Source organism: Acanthopagrus latus, chromosome 20 (assembly GCF_904848185.1).
Source record: "Acanthopagrus latus isolate v.2019 chromosome 20, fAcaLat1.1, whole genome shotgun sequence".
NCBI classification, from domain to species: Eukaryota; Metazoa; Chordata; class Actinopteri; order Spariformes; family Sparidae; genus Acanthopagrus; species Acanthopagrus latus.
The window spans coordinates 22695751-22718234 of NC_051058.1; the positions used below are offsets into that span (position 1 = coordinate 22695751).

The 22484-nt window shown below is 44.6% G+C and overlaps 2 protein-coding genes across 9 annotated transcripts in view; both read right to left on the reverse strand.

The window, feature by feature from the left end:
* LOC119009671 (brain-specific angiogenesis inhibitor 1-associated protein 2-like) overlaps positions 1-16025 on the reverse strand; it is a 75093-nt gene extending 59068 nt beyond the window's left edge. For 3 of the 8 annotated variants that reach the window (XM_037081151.1, XM_037081149.1, XM_037081145.1), the window contains exon 1: positions 11439-11750. In XM_037081151.1, coding sequence (XP_036937046.1) covers positions 11439-11513 — 75 coding nt within the window. In that variant the 5' untranslated portion in view covers positions 11514-11750. Of the gene's footprint in view, positions 1-11438; positions 11751-14943; positions 15127-15958 lie in introns of those variants that run through there. The other 5 variants (XM_037081147.1, XM_037081153.1, XM_037081150.1 and 2 more) reach the window with 3 other exon arrangements.
* A 1276-nt stretch (positions 16026-17301) lies between these two features.
* Positions 17302-21519, reverse strand: LOC119009672 (charged multivesicular body protein 6-like). The gene is made up of 8 exons (XM_037081154.1): positions 21294-21519; positions 20700-20809; positions 20392-20479; positions 20217-20303; positions 20064-20129; positions 19899-19979; positions 19670-19742; positions 17302-19272 (listed from the first exon to the last, which is right to left on the reverse strand). Exons 1-8 carry the CDS (start codon positions 21354-21356, stop codon positions 19223-19225), a joined length of 618 nt encoding a protein of 205 aa, XP_036937049.1. The 5' UTR covers positions 21357-21519; the 3' UTR covers positions 17302-19222.
* Positions 21520-22484: the final 965 nt, after the last annotated feature.

Consider the following 22484-nt stretch of genomic DNA (forward strand, 5'->3'; position numbering starts at 1 on the left):
TGAAGACATGTGGGGCAGAGAGGGCGATCCTCCTAAACCAGGCAGGAAGGTGTATGTGTGTCATCGTCACACAATATGACGCTGTGTTCATCTGCTGATGTTGCTCGCAGACACAGTTTTGAATGCTTTAGTGAGTGACGCAATGGATGAACAGATAACAGGGAATTTTTTAATTAGCACTCGTCGGTCCTGCAGTGAGTTTGTGTGTTCTACCGTTGCGTCCAAACTGATAACTCCAGGCATCACACTAAATCCAACATGTAAAGAATAACATTTAGAAGCCTCCTTAAAAATAAAGCAGTGTAGTGGCTGATTTCAGCTGCTTCCCACGCAGGTAAGCACCTCACAGCAAAATACTTGAGAGAACAAATGTAGGAAAACAAGCAGCGTTAAGATCATCGTGACCCGGCTGGCTCTGCCACAATGGTGGAGAGGAGGCAGTGTGTGTGTGTGTGTGCGTGTGTGTGTAAGCATGTATGTATGCGTGTGTGTGTGTCAGCTGGCGGCAGCAGACCAGTGTGTGGCGTGAGTCAGAGCCTACATAAACAGCAGCAGGTTCATATCATGTTGGGGCGTAAATTACTGCAAAGCCGAGCCAACCGTGTGGCACCATTAGAACCTGCTGCGCCGCACGCTGCCAAACAGATTAACCAGCAAGAAGGGACCTGGCAACCCCGGCATGGAGGGAGGGCCAGACCAGGTGGAGCCGGAGACAGAGTGAGGTGTTTTCTATTTAAATAACCGAGTGAAAATAACTGGTGTTGAGTCTATAGTCAGTATTTATAACACGGACACTGACAATAACCTGACAGCGATCAACAGCTTAACCATAACTCCACAGTCAGTATGTAAAGCACGTTAACTGTCAGGGACGAGGAAGCACTGATTTGGTGATTTGCAAGTCAAAAGATTCAGTTGACGTCATCAAGTAAAATAAAATTCATACATTCCAGCTGGCTTGGGTACATGTACCGGTTGTTTCAACAACGTCTGTGAGACAAATCAGAAACACAGGTGCTAATTACACATCGAAATATAGTCACTGAAATCCTGTCAAACAGCAGATTGTTGTCGCCCAACGGAAATGTTCTTGTTCTTGTTCTTGTTTTTGTATTTGAGTGATTCAGGGTTGCTCTGCACATTCTTGCCTTGGAGATTTATTAATGACATCAGGTTTTCGCCATCTTGAGACATGAATAGTCTCTGCGCTGACATCATTGCTGCAGGGTTAAAGTTTTTCTCTTCTGCGGTCAAGAGAAGCATCTTTCACAAAGAACAGACACCTGATTAATCTACAGGGTTTAAAGCCTGCCCCGTCACACACACACACACACACGGCTAAAACTAAGGTCACTTCCTGCTCTCGACACGGATGACACGACTGCAGGAGGTGACATCATGTGAGATTCAGCCGCTCACATGTAAACAGTCTGTAGAGAATCTATCAAAAGGGGGAAACTGAAAAACACCAACACTGTAATCACCACAGAGTCAACAGTTAAAGTGACGATAAGCAAAGTTCACCCGGCTGTTTAGATGTGTGTGAACTGGTCGGGATACCAAGGTTAACTGGATTAAACACACACACACACACACACACACACACACACACACACACACAGGAAAGGTCATTTACTCTAGGTGGTCGCCCTGGAAACGGTGAGGGCTCGTATGGTGCTGGAGAGTATTTGGCCACTACTCACAAGTCAAGGTGACCCCTGTCATCAAGTTTTACTGTGTGTGTGTGTGTGTGTGTGTGTGTGTGTCATCCCCTCTCCATAACCTGCCACCACACACACTCCCCATTTCTCACCGTGTTCAAGTGTCAGCTGGCGTACAAACACTCATCACTCACGCGTTTACACACAGCGCAGAAGCAATTTGCCGACACTACATGACGTTTTCAATCAAACGGCACCAACAGCACCGGCCGCCTGATGTCCTGAGCAAACACAGACGTACTAAATGTTTTTGATTTTATCTACACGAGCGCTGAAAAGATCTTTCGCCTTAATCTAGTTTGTTATTAGATTCGTAAATGTTCTTTTTTTTCCCTTTATTAAATTGTCCAAATAACAATGTAATGATTAAGTGTATGGTTGGGTGCATCAGTTCTAACAGTGTGTGTGTGTGTTTCTTTGTTATCTGACTCTGTAGCAGTTTAACAAAGTCAGTTCTTTGGTTAAAGCCACATTCCACACGTCCTTCTGTTCCGAGCCGCTGTGTGCTTTATCACAAATGTCTCCTGATAAAGAGAGAGCTGTTTTTATTCTCATGAACCCTGATGGAAACTTTCCAAACAGCACACATTGATTAGACTGGAGGGTGCTGATGGCTTCACCTCGAGTGCATTCATCTTTTCTCCATGAATTTATTTATATATTGCATAACCCGAGGTGTAAAAAGCTCCGTCTAAAGCATATGTCTTGTGAAAAAAACCTTTCTGAGCTACATGCGCTGCGATCTACATGAAGCGGTCGTGAAAGCACATCGAAATGTAAAAGTCTGAACGGATGTAATAATTCAAATGTTTTCACTCGCACTCAGATTTCAGCTGTTTCACCTCAGCAGCTCACCCACAGCTGATCACTGACGGCAGCTTGTTGCTCCTGCAGCACAGCGACGGGTGCAGACGAACCCGTCAGCTTCCTCCATTTGTGAAGTCATCAAACAAAGCAAAGTCGGAGGGACGCAGTTTACTTGTTCAGTATGAATGTATAAAATATTGAGTTCACATTAATAGTGTAGGATGAAGTAAAGCCGGGCCTCTGGCTGAAAGCTTGTGTTATTTATTGCAACAATAATGTTGTGTTTTTATGTTTGGCTGTAAATTAAATGAGCCAGACCTCCGAAACAACAAGTAACAGATTGCAAATAAACCCGGCAGTAACAAGTTTTTGGTGCAGATCTGGGATCTGTGAGGATTTCTATAAGACTGAACTAGAGCATATTTATGCTTTTTATTTTCTTATGAACTGCTGCTGCACTTGCTGAGATGAAAATAAAACTGCTTCCTATGAAACGTGTATTCTGAAATCTTCAAAACAGATTTAACATTTCTAAATATGGTTGGTAAATGGAAATGCAAGACGGAGACCGTCAAAAGCAAGAAAAGCCTTTAGTGCCATCCTTTGCTCTTCTTTCAATTAAGCAACCCCCCGCCCAGAGCTGATGCTACGGCTAAATCTATGCTAACTTCCTGAAGTGCTGGTCACTTCTTTTTTTCCACTTCCTCAGTCGACACCAATCGGTCCAGCCACTGTAGACACAAGTGCACAGCTTGAAGTCTGGTAAGATGGATTTGCAAGATCACATGAACAAGATTTCACATCGCAGGTATCTAAAAAAGACACATGGACAAAACAAGTGGCTGTCTTTGTATGTTAATTCAATATGGCTGCCTGTTAATTTAGCCAAACAGTGTTCTGTCAGTTAGTTATATTGGATCCATCTAAAATGTTATTGTAATTTTATATTTTGATGTGCAGCAAATCCATTTCTCACTTCTGTTTCTTTCCCTCTGCACCTGCATGTGATCTGCAGTCATCTGATGGACTACGCTGCTGTGCAGAGGATTTATAATCTTTCAAAACACATTTCATGGCGTGCACCTGTGCAATCTAATACTGTTTTGCCATAAAGTCTACTTTTATGATGCACATGATGTTTGTGTTGACAGTGCTGTTGAATGCCCATCATGCATATAAAAGGCAGAAACAAACACCTCAGTATCATCTAGTAAATCAAAAACGTCACTTTTATCTGTCGCCTCAGCAATAAACTAATAATTTGATTTACACTCTTTTCTCTTCAGATTTAAAGATGTTAACGGCGTTTTAGCTCCACAGCATATGGTCATCAACGGACCCTGTTTACCATAAACTGCATATAAACTCAAACATACACATGTAAAGCTGCATTGTGCATCAAAATAAGAACTGCTGGAGAACATTATTAAGAAGATCCCAGCTGCGTTATGAACTGTACGTGGCAGCGATAAGCTGATGTGTACACATAACGTCCATTAGTGTTTTGCTGCTGTTCCCCAGGAAATGGACATTATTTGCTTCTGCTCAGTCAGTGTGACAATCACCACACTAAAGCTTCAATGCTTCAACGCCCTCAGGAGATGGAAATTCAGTGCCTATCCGCCGTGTGTGTGGTTGTGTGTGTGAGTGTGTGTGCGAGAGAGAGTTTGTATGCGTATGAATGTGTGAGAACTCAGACAATTTCCCTTTCAGATGAGCTCTTATCTGCGTGCAGGCGAGCAGAGGCAGAGTCAGCGCCCCCTATTCCACAGATGCAGCTTTGGAAAGAGACGGGAGGGAGGGGGCACTTCCGTCTCTATATATGGAAGTGCAGGAATTCCCCCCCGTGACAGGGCAGCCCATCTTTATTCACCTCACGTTCGTCTCATTCTACAGGAAAAGCTGACGGGCTGGTGGGTGAGGAGACAGCGAGGAGGTGGCAGGAGGGTTGGAGAGAGGAAGTCTCCTCCGCCATCATGTGAACGAAGGTGATCATCGTCGTCATCGCCTCCGAGTTACGCAACCGATTTCATCGTCACAACCCCGTTTTTTCATTTTACACACACGTGCACATGAATGAGCACACGCTCGTACGTCGAGATGTTCATTCACAAATGTTGCTGGCAAGGTCGTTATTCAAAACTAAAAATGACGGGGACACATTTATTTTGGCAACATTTCCTGTGCAAAGACACGACGAAGGAGTGTCTGCACGTACGTGACACCAGGATGTGTGGATGTGGATATGTGCGCACCGTGTTGCCTCTTTAGGCCTTTCCTCCATTAATTTCAGTCTAATTAATCAGCAAAGAACAGTGGCTCCACATTTTTGTCTCCTCGGTCGGCTTTCATTTATTCTCTTCTATCCTCCGTCTCTCTTTGGAGATCTGTCCCAGTAACTTTCCTTTCATCCGCTGCCAACCTCCTTCTCCCTGACAGCCTCCACCTCTCATCCCAGATCTCCCTCCAGCTCATATTAGATAACTTACAGATGTGTTAAAGGCTGCTGACGTACTGCGCACACACACGCAGCAGATGCCAACAGTTATGTTGTGTGACAGCTATGAAAGCTGTGTCGTAACAGAGCAGTGAAATCTAAATAATAGACGGATGGCGGCGCAGACTCCTGGACCTGCCGAGCTGCAGCCTTCTGGGTTCTGACTTTGAGCTTGTACACAAATATTAGATTCATATGGAAAGAGGGTGCCGACTCTGTATTTCTCTTTGTGGTGAATCTAGTCTGTATACGTACAAACATCAGGGTTGAATACAGCTCACCATTCTGGTACATTTTGTTCCTTGTTGGTGTACTTGACCAAATGTGCACAACATATGGTGCTGAAACATTCCCTGCCCCTCTCATCTTAAAGACACATATTATGCTCATTTTCAGGTTAATAATTATGTTTCGGGATGCTGCTATTGTAAGTTTACATGCTTTGATGCCCAAAACACATCAGCCTTCCCCCACAGACGCGTGCAGCCCTTTGAAACACAATTTGTTTGAATTAAAATGAATGTGCAAACACTTCCACTGGCGATGATTCTCAATGAGATCATCACTACAATGATTAATGCACAAAACAGTGAACGACTGCAACACTGAATCCATTGCTACCTGCCTGCACTCTTCCGCTCTTACGTAACACAGGCATGCACCCCACAACACCGTCAAACAAACAGTGTCACGACAACGCTCGCACAACGCCGCTGCTGACCGAAGACCAGCAACAAGCCACGAGGCTAGAACAAAGCCTGGAGCATGAGGAGGCACAATATTCTGCAGGGACAGAAGCACAAAGCCGGCGATGTAACTCGAACAGAGACAAAAGAGGTGAAAGCAGTGTGACTAATCAGAGAGGAGGAATCACTGGTTTGAAACAATCACACTGGAGGAATCTGCCTCGGCAGAGCATTTAGATTCGATATGCTTCCTTACACATGAGTGCAGAGACTAGAGGCTTGGTTTCACCTCAAATGACCTCAAATATGAACAAAGCCCGGTCGGTACCGATGTTGCACATGGCACCAATGCATCTTTTTTTCTTTTTTCTCGGCTGAAATCTGGAAGAAGGGGAACACTGATGGAGCTTTCTGCCGATCCCGCCGTCCGTTCACTGCTGCACCTCATCTTCTCCCCCAGCGACAGATGCCCTGCCTCTCACCTGCAGCACTCTGCAGGAACAACAGCTGTCTGCTACCTTATGGACTGGAGAACACACAACCAACAGGCAGCGACTCCGACAACTCGGCAACCCAGAATCCAGGGTGAGATCTTGTGAAATACCAGCTGTGGTCGTGGTACAAACAGCTGGAAACTCCTGTTGTTGACTGTAACTGTCTGCATTGTGTCCACTGGGCTAAGACATGAAAAGACTCTAGAGGGAAGAAAGAAAAAAACTCTGAACAGATTGTACTTGTGTGACTGTGGGGATAAAGTGTTCTCCAGCATTACTCACAACCCCCCACACGTTGGACGAGAATCCCTCCCTCGAGAACAAATAGTTTTGGCTTCTACAAGCGCTGCCGTAGTCTCGTGTCTTGCAGAGACTGGACTTGAATATTTGACAATATTTATGAAAGCATTTGTGGCTTCAATCACTCGAGGATGTTCCCCAGTGACAGTTACGCAACACAAATACTAATACAGCCTTCCTGTCATTGCAGGATTAGATTGATATTGTACACCTTTATTACGAGTTGCAAAATTGCTGCAGATAAATCAAAAGGGAGTTCAAAGATGCAATGCTCAAAGACAGCGTTGGATTTTAATTGATTTGATGCATTTAATCCAATGAATAGAGCCTGACAGATATTTGGGTTTACCAACATTAACATCTGATATTGGCCTGTCACAGATCCATCTCAGTATTGTCTCGTATGTTGTCTATTATAGTAGTATAAAACACATTTCTACTTTCTCAGTGACCATTTCAGTGCAATGTTTAGACAGATATTCATTGTTACATCCTGTCTGTCACATATCTCTGCCACAAAATGTCTGATGACCACATCTGAGGCACCTCTGCAAAAAATATGTATAATGGCTGATTTCTTTTATCTTTACAGCCTGATAACAGTAAAGGCCCCAAAAATCAAGCTCCATCAGGGTCTACGTCTGAATTACTGAGTTTATTGTTGACTTTTCAGAAAATGCACTCTATAATATGACAGACTGAATAACCACTGATTATCATCTGGCCTTGAACTCGTCAAGATCTTCCACGAGGCGCCTTGAGGCATGAACACACAAACAGAGCAAAGAATAATCAATAATCAATCAATTGACCAGCTGATCCGTCTTAAATCTTCTCCCTCCATCAACCACGACTGAAACCAGCCTCTCCCTGACACCCGAGCCACAGTGAACAAACGGAGCCTGCGGCACTGTTGGGATTCCAGCACTTGGCTGAATACACTCCTAAACAAACGTACAGATGGTGCTCGTTCAGCAACCACAACCTGAGGAAACTGTTTACCCACACTGACAGGGGTCGACACACACGTCTCTGGATCCTGAATCCAGAGGGACTTCAGTCTGACTGTGTCGCCTCAGCACACACCCAACGGTTCCTTTCTTTATCTGCATCTTCTGGTGAAACGTTACAGAGCCTGGTCCAGATCCAGTGCCAGCCACTCCGCAGTACAGTATGGGTGCTGACAAACAGGCTAAACACACACATACGCAGTCGTGAGACACTGCCCACACACACACACTCGCATCCGCCTGTGTGAGTCATCCAAAATTACATTCAGCATCTCTGTGGGGTTAAGGCTTCGGTCCTCTGTTGTTGAGTTATTGTATTCTGGCAGTTAATAGCCCAACAAACAAAGAAAACAAACAGCATGCAGAGCTGCTGGAAAACAAAATCAGTGTCTAACCGGAGAGGGGTCATAACGCTCGGTTCAGATTAGTTAAAAGCACTCTGAAATAATTAAAGTACATCTGCAGAAGCCTGCTCGCTCAGTGGTAGCTGCTGAGGAGAATTATCAAAATATCCAAATCTTGTTGCAAAGCCAGCGAGATGTTGTTTCAACATTTGTAAGTGTGACACCGCTGGATGTTTAAAAATAAAAAAAGAGGGGGGCCTCAGGACAGATTCCAGCCAAAGAAATCAGTAATTTTTAAGCCAAGACATGATCTTTTCTGAACACTGAGGTTGTTGTCTGTTGTCCCTAAACCAAACCAGCTCAGAAGCACAGCCTTTACATAACTGTTACATAAAGCTGCAACATGAGGAGAGGAGAAGTTTCAGGATATTCGTGGTGCGCCAACATTTACTCTGGCGTTCAGGTTGTTGAATCACAGATTTTTTTCCCGCCATCATTTGGCTGTTAACACAATTAAATCTGATTCAAGACTAATAAACAGAGTTAAAGGCAACTAGAAGCAAAACATTTTTGCCAGGAGTTCTTGGGTTAAGATTAATATTTTGGTACAGGCTGCGACAATTTTCAGACAGACATTTTATTTATTCTTTTTTTTTTTTTCATAACACACATTTCATCCAATATTTAGCAGAGGTGGTCGAAGTGTAGCTGGTTGAAGTGTAACATCTGGTAGCTGTGTTTCTCTTTGTCATTCATTATTATTCACTGAGCAATTAAATCCAATCATAAAACAGTTAATCTTCCAAACATTTATTCTGAAGCAGCATTTTGATTGTAAGTCGATGGCTATAAGTCAGTGTCAATGACTCTGATGAACTCTTGTTTCTGACAGGATTTAGGTAAATGTTTAATATCAGCTGATTGATACGATTGTATATTAATATAAGATTCAATATAAGGCATTCAAGTGAAATATGAGCAGCTCTGGCACACGGATGCACCCAGAGTACTATTCAGCTCGACACTTCCTCGTGATATTGTGTTCTGTAATTGATGTCCCCGATGCTGCGTGATTTAATCGCTGACATTTGTCGTCTCTACCTTCCCTCCTCGCTGCAGAAACAGACCTGAGTGTTATCTAATGGGAGCTGGCACCTCGGGGCCTCTTCATCTTCTGCTCCTTTGATGAATTAATAAAGACCTGTTAGTGTCTCTAAACACAGCGCAGGACAAAGCTGAGCTACCTCATCGAATCGGTTCATAAGAAAAAAAAAAAACCTCCCGGGGGAACCTCCGCCACTGCAGCACCGACCGCCACGAGCCTCGAGCCTCGAGCAGAACCCAGCAGCGGGTCAAACCGGCAGTGGCTCTCTGCTTCTCCTCACTCCTGCTGACTCCATAATGATACGGCCTGCTGATGACAGGAAGAAACCCCACTGCTGCATTTCTGCACAATGGCATTTTCATACCCGACTCTACAGCAGAGTCCTCTCGCTGACAGCTTCTCATCCTCTCTGTGTTTTCATCAGAGCGTCGACTAATGGTCAGGTTTTTATTGATTAATCTGGCTTTAGGTTTCCACTGAATCGTTCAGTTTATCAAATGTCAAGGAATGTTCTCCAAAATCTCCCACAGCCCGAAGTGACATCTTCAAATTGCTTCTTCCATCCAACCAACAGTCGAAACCCAAAGACTCTTCATCTACCTGCACGAATGACAAACAGTCTCACAATTTAAGAGTCTGGAACCAGCAAGTGTTTCATGTTTCTGCTTGAAAATGGAACGAAACAACTGCTCGATTATTAAAAATAGCTGGCAATTACTTTTCTCTGGATCGTCTAACGGTTGCACCTCCACCTATCACAACTTCTCAGGGCCCAAAGGTGGCATCTTCAAAATAGCCTGTTTTGCCTGGCAACAGTCCAGAAGATGAACACACTTGATTTATGGTGACAAACAACGAAGAAGAGAAAGAAATTCTCACAGCGGAGAAGCTGGTAGTCTTTCTTTTGCAGGGATGAACATCTCTTCAGCTTGTCAGACATTCATCTGAAAACCTTCTGGCTTCATGACGAAGAACCCTGAAGTGCAAACATGCCAACTGATCGCGGGTTCGAAGCCTCTAGAGGACCAACATCCATTCACATGCCAGTCTCTTCTCTCCTCCATCCTCCTCCTCCTCCATCCTCCTCCTCCTCCTCGCTGTGGTTTCTCACCGCTCATTAACGATCCAAAGAAAACCTCCCACAGGTCACAACACCAGGCGCCTCCTCCTCGTGTACCACTGATCCCTCATTAGAGCCTTTTCAAAAGACAGAGCAAGTGTGTCTGCATGTTTTCATGCAGTCGACCACGATCTGAAACGACTCCTTCACCATCACACGACCGTGACCTCCTCAAACACACCTTCTCCTCCTGCACCCGACCTCTATAGAAATCCTATACAGAGATGCGTTCAGGCACCCCAGATCTCTCCGAGGGTTTTGTGTGTGTGTGTGTGTGTTTTTGGCGGAGGAGTGTTGAGCAGTGACAAGTTTCCTCGCTTTAAAAAGAGAAAACCCTCGTTGTACTTCCGCTGCTGAACTGTACCTCGCCTGGAGAGCTGCCCTGAGTGCGGTGGAACTGAAGCGTAACACCTCTCCACCGCCATCATCGCCGCTCCCCCGCCTGCCTCTCTCCGCTGAAGAGGAGCTTTGTTGCGGAAATAACAATGGACGACCTGAACGTTCGTCACCTTCTGGGCTCTCGAGTTTCAGGGAGAGCAGGGTGGTGCGTTCAGTCGACGTAGAAGTTTTCAGGGATGAGCTTTTCTCCTTCCTCTGACCTACAATCTCACTGTGACTGTACCTGAACTCATCCTGGCACCTTAATGCCAATATGAAGTCCATGTGAAGCACAGAAACCACCAACAGCCATCAGTAAAGACCCCAAACCTCCTCTACATTAACGCTCTGCCTCCATTCAGCGAGTTGAAGTCTAGGAGAGTTTCTCCTCCTGGTGACGGCTTCTCCTCGGCAACTTGAGCTGAAGTGCCCTCGAGCAAGCTGTCAGGTGGAGCAGGTGAAATCTACATGTCTGACTCGCACCACTCTTTAGAATAAAAAGCACTGTGAGCAGAGGCTGGACGACTGGATCCACTGGTGCTAAAATGATCAATTAGTCCAAACAGAGCCAATAAATCGACTGCAGTTCTGTTAATTGATTACACGTCATATTGCTCCAGCTGTTTAATATTTTACAGACTCAGTTATTACCTGAATGAAAAGGATCAGCAGACTAACATCAGCCTCTCTGAGCCATCAACACTGATTTTATTACCAGAATAAACGTCCCCTGGTTTCTCCTGCTGACCGGAGATCAGCTCTTTAACACTAACTCGCTCCACAGCGCACAGAACCAGGCAGGTGTGCTGCCAAAGTGGACCGACACCTTTCAGGCCAACTGGGACAAAGTTCTGCTGCTGTCTGTTCTCCACCAGCGTCCTCTGCGCCTCCGTCCCCCGGTGCAGCAGGTGTCCCTCCGCGGCAGGAGGACGCGCGGTCAGCGGCGTGAAACAAACTACCAAACTGTCCGTCTTACCTTGTAGACATTCTCCGTTATACGGTGCACCTCGTCGGTCCGGGACATCCTTGTAGGCACGTCAGTCAGAACCATAGACTAAGATTTCCTGTGGGTGAGGTTGAGACGACGGTCCGCGCTGTGACGGGAGGACTGAGGCTTGTCTGCGGGGGGACCGACGCTCCTGTCTGCGCAGACTGAGAGAGACGAGCTCGTCTGGACGTGGGATCCCTGCTTTTATAGGAAAGTCCTCCGCTGCGCCCACACCGGCTCCCCACGCAGCCGCGCTGTCGGTCGGTGCCGCTCGTCGGAGCGCAGAGGCGGTCACTGCGAGAGGGGCGGTGCTGCCTTCACGGACGGTGGGAAATAGAGGAACTCGAACGTATGGTTTACTTTATGGTTTACTAAGGTGAAAAAAACGAGCTGCTTGGCCTCCATCAGCTTCACTGTACAGCTGTTGTAAGCGGAGATGCTACCTGGCCACAGGTGTACTCTGACAGTAGTTTGTTCATGAAACGGTCTCTGATGCCTCTTTATGCCCTATATAAGCAAACAAGACTATCAAACCATTTTTATTTAGCTTTTCTTCAACTGGACTCTAGTTAAAAATATATGTTGTGGTTTTGACATTGGTAACACAACCACTTTTGTCCACATCAAGAAAATATCAACGTTACTTGTAGCAGCTTCAAAACATTTTCATTTGGACACATTAAAACCAAAAACCCTTCATTGTGCTTTTTTCAGGTACGTAGAACATTTTTACATGTACAAAGAACACATTATTTTCCCACGTCGTCCATCGTTGCAGCACTTCTATCCACCCTCGTCAGAAAAGCCCAGTCTGCTCTGATTGGACCGCTCTGACAGGCCTGAACAGGAACCACCCACCATGGAGGGACAACTTAAGATCTCTTTAATGTTATCTTCATATTCTGCTTCAGTGGAGAATATTATGTATCTAAGTTTTTTGCAATTCAACCTGTATAAACGTGTTGTGGGACTTCCCTACAGGTGCCTGTTTTGCCTAGAGGGAGTTAAGACAGCCTCACCTGTACCGACAGTCTGCAGGTTCTCTTTCCAACCAGGTAACTCAGGTGATTTTACTGGTCTTCATGACACATGACTGGACACCTGGAATCATCCTTATTTTTGACATTTCATTTGACTCGACCTTTATCAGACACCAACACTACCGAAACATCGTAAACGACAAGAGTCATGGTCCTCTGTCTGACGGAGGTTTGTGACCTTGTGACGTATCATCAATAATCTCACTGTGCTGTGTATCGATAAACCTGCAGTGCTGTTCGTTGTGCTGAAGTCGTGGAAGGATTTCTGGCTACGCCTTTTTCTCTCAGTTCGGAGCTTATTCAGATGTGCAGAGGACAAACTATCTTTTGGCATTTTCTCAAATTTCTTCAGGGTGGAAAGTTTATCAAGATACCAAAGACCTGTAGTCACATGAAGGGGACTTTCTCTTGATGCTGTTAGCCTGCTGGTTGTTTAAAGTTATCACATTAACTCGAACATCAATTATTCTTCTGCCTTTCGCCTTTCTTCATCTCTCTGAGCCACCATCCTCCCATCATTATTATTACCAGCTAACTCTGCCACAAAGCCACAGATCTTGGTGCTTTACGGTGAGTCCCTGAATGCAGCATAAGATTTAAACAAGCCACGCCCCCTCCGCTGTGTCACACGCTGCCCACGCCAGCTGCCTCTGCTACAACCATTCAGAGCAGCTCCGCACAGGCACATGAGTTCATTATGGTATTATAATAATATAATATAATAATAATAATAATAATACATAATCATTCTTTGGCTCTAGATGTGTTTGTGTTGCTTTTTGCTTGTTTATTTTTTACTGATTTGTATCCTGTAGCTGAGATTGTGCACTTGATATTTTTTTGTTGTTGACGGTGCAACATGTGTTCAACAAGTGTTACACATGTTTCCCTGCTCCTGTAGCTGTGTGGCTCCTCTCCTCCTGCTGGTTCTGAGTGGGACGGAGCCGCAGCTTCTCGTGTGGACGGTTGGGGAATCTCACACATCTTAGCACATCACGATCTGAAGCCCTTTCTGTGGCAATTTATGAAACAGGGACCGAGCAGAAGACCAGAGAGAGAGAGAGACTTTTTTTATCCAGCAACACATTTTCCCAAAGAGATAAAACAGATGAGATATTTTAGGGCTGGTGGCTGCGAACATAATAAAGTATAACTTCAGCTCAGCATGAGAACAGAATGTGATTTTTTTATTATTGTCACATCTAATTAAAGCAGATCCTGAGGAGACGAAACTGCAGAGCGTTAGTGGAAATCAATCAGGCATGTTTGGTCTTCACCGGAGCAAACAGCAACATTCTCTCTGTCAGCGAGCCGATTGATTTACTCCTCTGTGAGGATTCAATCCCCACAATTAGCTTGCGCAACTCAGTGTGGCCTTCAGTTGAATGCCGATCCATCTCAAAAGTATAATTATGGAGAAATAAATTAAGATAATGGTTGTTAATCACGTTTAGTTCGAGTCATGAGCAGAGCTGCAGAGTTGAGACTCAGAAAGAGTCAAAAATGAGGACAAATTTTGACATAATATCAGCAGGTCTGTGCAATAACATGATTTGATCTCATGGTGTAAAAAATAACACGTTTTAATCACCAGCATTCAAAAACTTTGGACACACAGTCACTAAAACAAGGATTTGAGACGTGTGTGTGAGACTTATCTTACTTCAGACTTCTTCAGACAGACAACAATTTAGTGAAGACCTGTGACTTGACCTGTGACTTGACCTGTGACTTGACCTGTGACTTGACCTGTGACTTGACCTGTGACTTGACCTGTGACCTGCCCTCCAGGACTTGGTGCTTGACAAGACCTCTGACATGTCCTGAAGGAAGCGGCATTTCTAAAGGTAGATGTTATAGTATGAAGTTGAAAACCTTCTTCTATTATCTTCACCAGTGTTTGATTTGTACATTCTGGGCTACCGTAGAAACATAAAGGTGCAACATGGCGGATAAAGTCTCAATCTAAGGACAAGAAAGACAGTGATGCTTCGCTGCAGATGGATGACGGGATAAATAAGAATATTATAAACCATTTCTGCTGTTAAAGCTCACTAAATCTGACACACTGGACACTTAAACACACTAGATATAACGTTCGACCCATAGAACACCTGACACACGACTCATTAAAGACTTTACGTTGGTTATTTGTGTCATTATCTGATAGCAAACAGGTGCAGAGGTGAGAGAAAGACGTGGAATGACTTGCAACAATGGCACCCTGTTGGACTCGAGCGGTCAAAGGTTCAGGAGCTGATTATTCTTCAGGACTTAAGATGTGAGAGCAAAAACATTCCAGCACGGAGTGAACAGTCAGCACTTATAGACCCCAGCGACTTATTTCTGAACACTTACGTGACTTGACAAAACAGTTCCGCCTGTGTGTATTCAGTGTGGCGTGGAGGTGTAGGCAGGTGGGCAAGGACACACACACACACACACCTACATACCTGAAAAGATCCATTCAGCATGATCGTCCCACACGCCATCGTCCTCTCAGCCTTCAGATCCACGTCGGTGATTCATCATCAGGTTGCTGTCTGTGCGTCGCCCACTCCCACACAGCACCAACCAGCTTGTAGTGCACAGTCGGCTGCAGAATGGGAGCCGGTCCATTCAGAAAGATCGCATCACTGTGGAGTGGATGTTCAGCAAAAAGACCAAATCAGGATATTTCAGGCCGGCAGGACTCTCGAACAACGGGAAGTCAGTACGAGAGATTTGTCGAATGAAAACACTTCAAGGTCATAAATAGGAACATCTGACGTTCTTCTCTCAGCTGCTGTTTCTGTCCTGTAGCTTTATTTAAACCTTTTATCTGACAAAGAAACGCCAGGAAGAGAAACAGAAAGAGAAGCTTCTACATTTAGCCTTCCATCATCTTCATTTGTAAATAAAATCCTGCGCACTTAAAGGGACAGTTCATCCAATAACCACACACATATACAGTATTTCCTCTCATCTGTGGTGCTGTTAACACATCTAGATTGTTTTGCTGTGAGTTGCCAAGTTTTGGAGATACGGGTCAGTAAAGATTTCTGCCTTCTCTCTGATATAATGGAGCTAGAAGGCAGACGGCTTGTGGTGCTCAACGTGATCACATTTCTGGAAAATCCCTTTCCAGAAATCATGACCTGGTTTCAAGATGGAAATAATTTCTTTTGGTATCATTGTGGAGAAGGAAGCACACATGAACTCCTGGACGAGAGCAGAGATGCTATAAAATGTGATATCTGAAGCATTTTGATAGAAAAATGAGTAAAAACATCATGTCCTGTGCTGGGAAACATTATCTATCCATGGTTTTTGTGCGCTAACGTGAGAGTTAGACAGAGGTTCATGTTTCAGTAGCTTTGCTGTGGATGTGGAGGCGCTCTGAGGCGTGGAGGAGGAGGAGGATGTCACGCTGACGTGCATGATCACCAAGAAATATGAGGTTATTCAAATAGTAGACATTAAACTCACACTCGTTCAAGTTGCCTGGTGAGATGAGCTGACGGCGTCAAATCCCAGCAGTCAGGATTTCTTGATGAAACCTGAGATGAGAAAAAAAAACTGTGTTAAACGTTATTTTGGGGCAAAAGCACTGAAGCTTTTAAACGTATTTCAACAGACGGCAGTTCTATACCTGCCATTTTTATGTCCCAGTGACGATTGAAACTAAAGGTTTGATTCTCTTCTCATTCATTTTGATGGTCTTCATATCCTGAAATAGCTGTAAAGATGGCTGCCGAGGGGCGAGACTTCGACAGGACACTAACTAACTAAGCTAGCTAACGTCATTAATGTTCAGAGGTGAGGTCCAGCTCCTGGAGGTGTTGGGAGGTGCTGGGAGGTGTTGGGTGGTGCTGGGAGGTGTTGGGTGGTGGTGGGAGGTGGTGGGAGGTGTTGGGAGGTGTTGGGAGGTGCTGGGAGGTGTTGGGTGGTGGTGGGAGGTGCTGGGAGGTGTTGGGTGGTGGTGGGAGGTGCTGGGAGGTGTTGGGTGGTGGTGGGTGGTGTTGGGAGGTGGTGGGTGGTGTTGGGTGGTGGTGGGAGGTGCTGGGAGGTGTTGGTTGGTGGTGGGAGGTGTTGGTTGGTGTTGGGAGGTGTTGGGAGGTGCTGGGAGGTGTTGGGAGGTGCTGGGAGGTGTTGGGTGGTGGTGGGAGGTGTTGGGTGGTGTTGGGAGGTGTTGGGAGGTGCTGGGAGGTGTTGGGAGGTGCTGGGAGGTGTTGGGTGGTGTTGGGAGGTGTTGGGAGGTGTTGGGTGGTGTTGGGAGGTGTTGGGAGGTGTTGGGTGGTGTTGGGAGGTGTTGGGAGGTGCTGGGTGGAGTTGGGAGGTGTTGGGAGGTGTTGGTTGGTGTTGGGAGGTGTTGGGTGGTGTTGGGAGGTGTTGGGAGGTGCTGGGTGGAGTTGGGAGGTGTTGGGAGGTGTTGGGTGGTGTTGGGAGGTGTTGGGTGGTGTTGGGAGGTGTTGGGAGGTGTTGGGAGGTGCTGGGAGGTGTTGGGAGGTGCTGGGAGGTGCTGGGAGGTGTTGGGAGGTGCTGGGAGGTGTTGGGAGGTGTTGGGTGGTGTTGGGTGGTGTTGGGAGGTGAGGTCCGGCTCCTGGAGGTGTTGGATGGAGTGGAGGTCCAGGCTCTGTGGAGGAGCTTCACAAAGCTTCACACTTCAGTCTCACTGTAGACTTACTGCTATTTTTACCGTCTAATAAAAACTGCATGTCGACTCAGACAGAGTCTCCGGCCTCGCAGAAGGACGCTTGAGAAAACATTTGTCGCCACCTTGTGTTCAGAGGTGGTAGATGTAAATTATGAGCAGCTGTCACGCAACAACGTATGACAATTAAAAAAACACCTTTATTGTAAAAAGAATGCACATGATAGAAACAGAGGTACAATTTCTGAACCGACTTCAGGCGACTGCTTCGACGCCGTGCTGATGAAATGACGCGTGCAGCCCGACAGAGTTAGTCATCAGTGTTTTCTGTCAGCGAGATTAACTGATTTACAGATTAGTTAGATAGATCTTCAAAGATACACAAGCGTAAGCCTCACAAATGTAGGTCATCATCATTTTGCTGCAACTTAACACAGATCCATATGAGTTGAACCTGAGCACGATATGCACAGTAAAATAATTACAGGCCCGCGTTGATAACACTCAGTGGGTAGAGATCCAGGTTCTGCCTCGGAGAGATTAACGACTGTTGTCTGGGCTTCATAGGTAAACCCACAGACAATATGATTAGCCCTTTCTCCAATGACACTGAACTAATCCACAAGGGGAGCGGAGAATTAGACGAGTTAAGCTGCTTGAAAAGGGGTCAGAGCGACAGAATATTCAGCGAAACAGACGCTTGTGTTTGGGTACTTTCAAAAAAAAGTTCCAGTCAGGGTCAAATAAGTTGTGTCAAAGAAACGCTGAGGAGTCTGAGGTGGTTATCATGTCTGACTTAAAGGGTCAGTTCACCAAAACATAACATTTAGTCATTCATGTGTCAATGGAAACCACAAAACAATGTCCAGCTGCTGGAACATTAGAAGTGTTGGTTGGCAGCATGACAGGAATCTGAATCGTGGATAAACCAACACGTGTCGACTCGAGCTGTCTTTATCGAGCAAACGTGACGTTTATTCACTATTCAAGACGGGATTTTAAATACTTCATCACCTCTGATCGCGTTCAAACTGCCTATAAACACCACGAGCTTCAGTAGAAGTTATCTTTACAGTTATGGTTTGTTTTTTTACTCCACCACTGTTTTTTTCAGTCAGGTAAGAATTACAAGGAGGGAAATAAAAAAAACATCTTTAGGGAAAATTCTTCATTAACACAGACTGAGAGTATTTTTATTACACAAGTTTAATGTAGTTTTGAGTCATATGAATAAATTAAATAACTACATGTGTGATTTGAACACTGAAAAACATTTTGTTCATTTTAAAGTTCTCTTGAACTTTTATGTAATAACTGAATAAACACGTTTATTAACATCTGCAGGAATTTAATCAGACTAAAGTTATTTCATTTATATAAACACTGACTCAACCTTTGTATTAAATGTCAAACTTGACACTGAGATATTTCCAAGCAGGGAAACAGAAAGATTTTGTTTAAGTTGGATTTTAAGATTTGAGATTTCTTTGGTAGAAAAGTGAACAAATAAAATGAATAACCTGTACAGTGGATCATCCAGTGGAGTGATAATTTCACTGGAAAGAAATGAAAAGTAACTTTTTAACTTCATTAAGAGTCACAAATTAAAGTCTGCCCAGTTTGACTGCCAAGAATCTTTAAATCTGGAGAAATCAATGAAACAATTATAAAAGTTTGGTGAACTGACCCTTTACAGATCCAATCACTGCATCCAATCAGAGAAGATCCGTGAGGGAGATCTGATTAAATAAAATGAGGAACACATACATGCATTTAATATAAGTTTCTGTATGTAAAATGATTTAGTGGTGAACATAACGAACACTCGAAGTTTAGGCACAAGTATCTGATGTCACAGGACTTGGTGGTTCCGTCCTGCAGTGGACCGGTCCTGCTGCCTCCAGGAGTCCACCTGCAGCAGACCAGGACCGACAGCAGCTGGATGTTATGAAGGAAGCCCGGGCTCTGAGAGGACCTGCTGCCGCCGGAGGAGAAAGAGAGAGCTCCCCAGATAATGTTTGTATGGTCGGAGGTTGATGGAGGATCGGAGTGTTGAGGAGAAACTCCAGCAGCTCGGCTGACGGAGGTCAGCCGTGTTCCTACGCAGCGAGCAGCTCCCGCTCTGGCTTCTTCCTGGGTCGCTCCCTCTCTGAAACACAACCGGGTGCACAGAGTTACAAGAGGGAGCACGGAAGATGAAGGTGGAGAAGAGCGACTGGACAGAAACTCCGACTTTTACTCTCCTGATAACACTGTCTGATATCAAGTTCTGAGCCCACAGCTGTCGTCTTCACTGAAGTATATCTGTCTGACACTTCCTCACACCACGCAGGGCTCAACAGATCAGTACATCCACACATGTATCAGCCAATGGGGCTCCTTCAAAAGTGGGTTTGTTATGTGGCCATCATGAAACGGCCTGATACAAACCATAAAATACTAAATGCATCACAGATTACTTTATTCTAGCTGCAAAAAAAGAAAACTAATTAAACATTTATTCAGATTCTCTGTCACAATCTAGTTCAGAGGAGGACAGAACAAACCTGGTTTCTCCTCGGAGGCCTCGGGGACTTCAGGCAGCTCTTCTGAGGGAACTTCAGGAAGCTCGACGTCTCCCTGAGGGACCAGAGACCAGAGACAACTCAAGATCAGGAGGAGGATACAGAGCAGAGTTCTGTCTGGGATCATCCGAGCCGCTGACGTCACGTTTGCTTCAGTTTTAAATACGTGTGAAGACTAAAACACACTCACAGTGATGCTGATTGGACCCACCTGAGTTATGGCCTCCAGCTCAGCCAGCACAGCGTCTTCATCCTCTTGTGTCAGAGAGCCGGCGAGCATCTCGTCTATTTGCTGCAGAGAGACGAGCTCAGGGTCAGACTTGATGAAATGTAACTGACCTGCAGGGAAATAAAGCGTCCTGTGTTTCTGACTCACCCTTTGGTACTCAATGGCATCTTGGGTTTCATCCATGATCCGCTCGACTTCTTCAATGGACATCGCCTAACATGGGAGAAAAACAGAGCTCATGAATAACCAGCGACACCGAGGGTGAGGCCGAGGGTGAGGCCGAGGGTGAGATGCATTCACCTCGTGCATTTTCTTCAGACAGTCATTTCCAACTTTCAACCCATCGATGACTTTCCTCTCAATCTGGGCGAACTCCAGATCTTGAACCTGAAATAAGCAGAAAGTAGAACAGTGAGTTTCGCTTTCTGTGCTGCTGCTTCACACCGTGCGTCAGTCACATCCTCTGATCGCTCACCATGCGCTCCAGGTTGCCGATCTGATTCTCCGTTTTGTCCAGAAGTTGCTCCTGGTAGCGCTTCTTCTTCAGCAGCAGGAGTGCTTTCCTGTTCGAATCCAAAAGAGAGCGAAATCAGATGCACATTTACAATACCAGCCTCATTTTTCTCTGCTAGTTTCATTTTAAAGGAAGTGAAAGTGAACGCATATGTTTCTCGTGTATGATCGCCCCTCAACAGGTCGGATTAATTGATCGTTCTATTACAACTAAACCGTTCATCATTAATGATCCACTCCTGTTTCACTGCAGTTTCTCTGTACACTCACTCTTTTTTGCCATCTTTGAGCAGCTGCTTGGCCAACAGTCTCTCCTTCTCCAGCTGCAGGTTGATCCTCTTCTGATATTGCCTCAGTTTATCTCTTTGCTGTTTCAGTTGCTGTGAATGAGGAAACAGACACATGAGCACACCTCGTATGTACACAAGCCTGTCACTTACACACTCATATACTTCAAACTGATTTATTACTGTCATACACCAACATCTGGCTTTGTTTAGACACTGCAGCTCTGTGTCCTGAGCTGTCCCTAGCTCTGCCAACCTCAATCTCAATATGTGTAGTAAAGTACCAGCCTTTAACACGTTTACATGTTTACTAAAACCGCAGGCCAGATTTATAACAATGTATTTTTTCAGATACAATCATGCCGAATTGAGGAGTGTGTTATAGAGTGCTAATATGGTAAAGTTTTGCTGTATGAGCTGGGTGTGTACCATCCCTGATACGCAAAGTTGTTTAATTAGCTTATTTTCCAAAGCGGTCTGGCGTGCCTGACTTGTGTTACAGGACAGCACGTACAGTGTCGCGGCTTATATTGACAGTTTAGTTAGCTAGCTAATGTTAGCTAGCTGTGGCACTTACCAAAACCGCTTTGTCTTGTTCTGTCACTCGGGTCTGTTTCTTTTTTCCAAAAAGATTTCCCATCCTGACACAGCATCCCAGCTACAATCTGCAACCAGGAAGAAAAACGGGAAACGTGTCCGATTTTTAACTGTTTTTCTAACTTGTACGAGGCAGACTAGTGTAGCTTCTCCTCCATTATTTGTGTAGTCATCTGTGTTAGTGTCCACACCCACATCAGGAAGGACGGTGTCCGGGTAGGGACAAAACCTGGCGGAACGAGAGGTGGACATGACAAAAAAATGACATTAAAAGTAGTAGATATGGCAGATTGACCTTTAATAAGTCCTCAGTCTAAATTTACATCATTAATCTGGCTCCGTTCAACTGCGTCGAGTGTAAAACAAAAGATGTATGTTTAAATTAATCCTCAGCGAGTGGACTGAAGGCAGGATAACGAGCCTTCGCTGCCCTCTGGTGGCCACTAAGATGAACTGCACCACTATAATAAAGTTATCGTCAATACATGCATACTGGAACTTCCGCTTCAAAATTAAATACCCAAACGTATAACGGAAGACATTTTCATGAAAATGATGAAGGTAATTGCTGTTAACTGTCAATTTGGAATCATACCAATGTTTGCAGTGATTGTTATTATGTTTTTAATGTATCACTTATATGATTGTGTTTTATAAAAATAACTTTCTTGATTAAACTACCATTTTTTGTTTTGTTTTTTGCTTGCTTGTTTTTTTTTTAAATCTATTTTCTCTTATTTGAAACAATAAAACAATTTGACAACTTTTTCAATGTTTTTGAGTGTGTTTAATTCATACAATTTTGCATTTTGCCAGAGTGACAAACAATCCATGAATACCTCAGTATGCTCAATCCTTTACCACCACATCTCCCAAACATAAGTACTCAATAATATTCAGCAGTATATGAATCTCAAATTTCAGATTTTGAAAATAATCATTTTTGTTCTGTGGTAAGGATTTTGATAAAGTATTACTCAAAAAGTACACAGTAAAAGTACTTCATATTATTCATGCAAGTAGTCTAGGAAGTACTAAGTTCAGCAGTATATGAAACTTGGACTACTTATGGAAACAATGTTTTGTTTTTTGTTTGTTTGTTGTTGTTGTTGTTGTTGTTGTTTTCACGTCGTCCTTTATTTTGAAATCCAAAAGGATACCTTTGTGATAC